Raw genomic sequence first — 2,860 nt, forward strand, 5'->3', positions numbered from 1 at the left:
ACATTCTTAACGATAAAAATTCATGTCTCATTTATACATACATATTGTGACGTAGAAATCATCATGACAGCTCGTTGTGTGTATAAATACGATCGACGAGAACCGATCAAACTTCAGTAAAACGACACATGTTGACCCTGTCTTGTGCTCTCCAATTCTGGTGAACACTATCTCGTATATTCGATTCAGTTGCGATTTCCTTCGAATAAAAATGGGTACGTTTCTCTGCGTACTCCTAGAAACAATGAAATAAACAATATTTTCAGAAAACAGTTCAATCGAATGATTTCAGTTTATTTCAATAAAAATAACCTGCCGTTTTACGTAGAATTTTTCAACTTATTCAAATAACTTGTTGTTATTTTCATAAATATAGAATATATCTGTAATAAAAACAAATATTGTTAATTAGAAAATAATATTAATTATAAATACATGTAAAATATTATAATATTGAAGTGATGTAATTGATTTAGATATTTTCTAATTTATATTAGAATTTATATAAGAATTTTTGCAAGTTTATCACGTAAGATGATATAAATGAATGCCATGTAAATTTTTCAGAGAACGAGAATAATAAAAGAAGACAATCTTCCGCATTCGAGAAAGCGAAAGAAATAGAGGCAATATACGGTCTCGTTTCTGGTAAGAACGTGCTCATAACTGGTGGAGCTGCGGGTTTAGGAAATGCATTTATGAATCATTTTTTGAAACACGGTGCGAATGTAAGTGTTTTCTTAAATTAATTCCGAAAATATACTAAAATTTCAACTTATCAATTTGAATAAATTTTTAGAAAATAACTATATTAGATATTGACAAGGAAATCGGTAAGCGAATAGAATTGAGTGTAGAGAAATCCTGCGAAGAAAAAAAAGTGCATTTCATTCATGTTGATGTTTCCAATCACGAACTTATGACTGGTGAGTGTTAAATATAGTATTATATGTAGAAATCAATGTGTAGATAACGCATTGATAATTTTTTGACTCATAAATCGTCATTAAATAATCGATAATGACGAAGACGTTGACTGGAGCTTGATCTAAAAACAAAATAAATTTTTGATAGAAAAGAAATAATATAATAATTAATAATAATATAATATAATAATATAATAAATTTATTATTCAATATTAATTTATCATAAACTTGTTCTGATGTCTAAGTTTCAATTTAATATTTTTGTACATATTATAGCGGCTTTTGAGGAAGCTTTGAATTTTATGGATGATATTGACATTGTCATAAATAATGCTGGTATTTTGGACGAACGAAGATGGGAAAAAGAAATAGCAGTTAATATTGTAAGTGATAAAGAGATTGTTTTATTGTCTATTTGTGTGTGTATGTGTCTTTTTTTTTAATGAGAAATCATAATATTCTTGTATTTGATATCTTAGGGAGGAATGATTCGTACCGCATTATTGGCTATAAAATATTTAAGCAAAAATCAACTTGGACATGGAGGAACTTTAGTGAATGTTAGTCAACACATAGATATTAAAAGTACTGCTCAACTTCCAATTTACACAGCCACCAAACATGCCATGATTGGACTCTCACAATCTCTCGCGGTAATATTTATTGTTTTAAATTATATATAGTTTTCTGAATTTAGTATTAATAATAAGTATTCTATATTCTACAAAAAGATAAAAATATTAATATCATTTTCATTAAATGTTTTAAGAAGATACTAAATATTAATTATTTCAAATATTTCGTTTTTTATTCTAATTTTAAATAAAATTCTTTTAATCTCATGATAATTTATAAATAATACTACCATATTGAATACTGGTTTTTTTTCTTTGAACTTTAAAAATATTTTGCAAAACATACATAATAAATGTCAAATAATAAGAAAATAATTTAAAGATAAATTTCAATCTATTTTAGGAATCTTACCAAATTGAAAAGACTGGTATTCGTGTAATAACGTTATGTCCAGGCTTGACAGAAACTGCACTTACAGTGGATAGCCCAAATAAATTACTTTCTCGTGTTATGAAGGCAGACTTCGTAAAAACTCTCGAACAACTATCAATACAAACGTAAGTTTTTTTTTTTAATTTTTATTAAAAAAAAAAAAAATTAAATCAAAAAGAAAATCAATTTTAATCAAATCTTTCCTTTACAGTCCATATGTGGTAGCTCAAGGTCTAATGTCGATCTTGAGAATCGCGGAATCTGGTAGTATATGGGTGATTGAAAATGGTCGGACTCCATACGAAGTTTATGTACCAAATCCACGTAGTTTACGACGTACATATAAAAATAATTTTACAGTGATTGAAACCAAAGTAGGGACAAGAGATAGTTCTATAAGAGAAGTTTGCGATAATACACTGACAGGTCTGATGAGTTGCGCTTGACATAACGCTGGAACATAAATGGCCATGATGATCTGCGTTCTCCAAGAAATTCTAAAGGTTGAAGTCGCAATGACTTTCTATCCTTTCGTTTGAATAATTCCCTAGTACGATAAAGCTTAGGAATTACAAATAGAAAATTGAAGTGATGAATGATCAAATCGAATTTTCTTCGATCACTTGAAAGTAATTGAGGAAAAGAGGTTCAAGCTACTTGGTATTTGTCATTGATACAATGTTAAGTATTTATACAGATAATGCACGCGTATACACATGATGTTTTATATATAAATCAATCGCCATCATATTTAAGAAGTTTCTTAATTAATTAAATTGTTAATGAATAATGGTATGACTTGTTTCCTTATACGATCAAGTCTTTTTTTTTATTTTTTAAATCTTTGTTCAGTAAATATCAATTTACAAGTGTTTTTACTTTTTTTTTTCTTTTTTTTCTTTTTTTTTTTTTTTTTTTTTTTTTT

General features: G+C 27.3%; 1 protein-coding gene across 1 annotated transcript; it reads left to right on the forward strand.

Moving 5' to 3' along the window:
* Positions 1-6: 6 nt before the first annotated feature.
* On the forward strand, positions 7-2,745 carry LOC102676343 (15-hydroxyprostaglandin dehydrogenase [NAD(+)]-like). Its single transcript, XM_006620812.2, has 7 exons — positions 7-215; positions 568-728; positions 800-926; positions 1,204-1,310; positions 1,407-1,580; positions 1,906-2,060; positions 2,147-2,745. The coding sequence occupies exons 1-7, from the start codon at positions 212-214 to the stop codon at positions 2,379-2,381; spliced, it is 963 nt and encodes a 320-aa protein (XP_006620875.1). The 5' UTR covers positions 7-211; the 3' UTR covers positions 2,382-2,745.
* The last annotated feature ends 115 nt before the right edge of the window (positions 2,746-2,860 follow it).

Source organism: Apis dorsata, unplaced genomic scaffold (genome assembly GCF_000469605.1).
Source record: "Apis dorsata unplaced genomic scaffold, Apis dorsata 1.3 scaffold_530, whole genome shotgun sequence".
NCBI classification, from domain to species: Eukaryota; Metazoa; Arthropoda; class Insecta; order Hymenoptera; family Apidae; genus Apis; species Apis dorsata.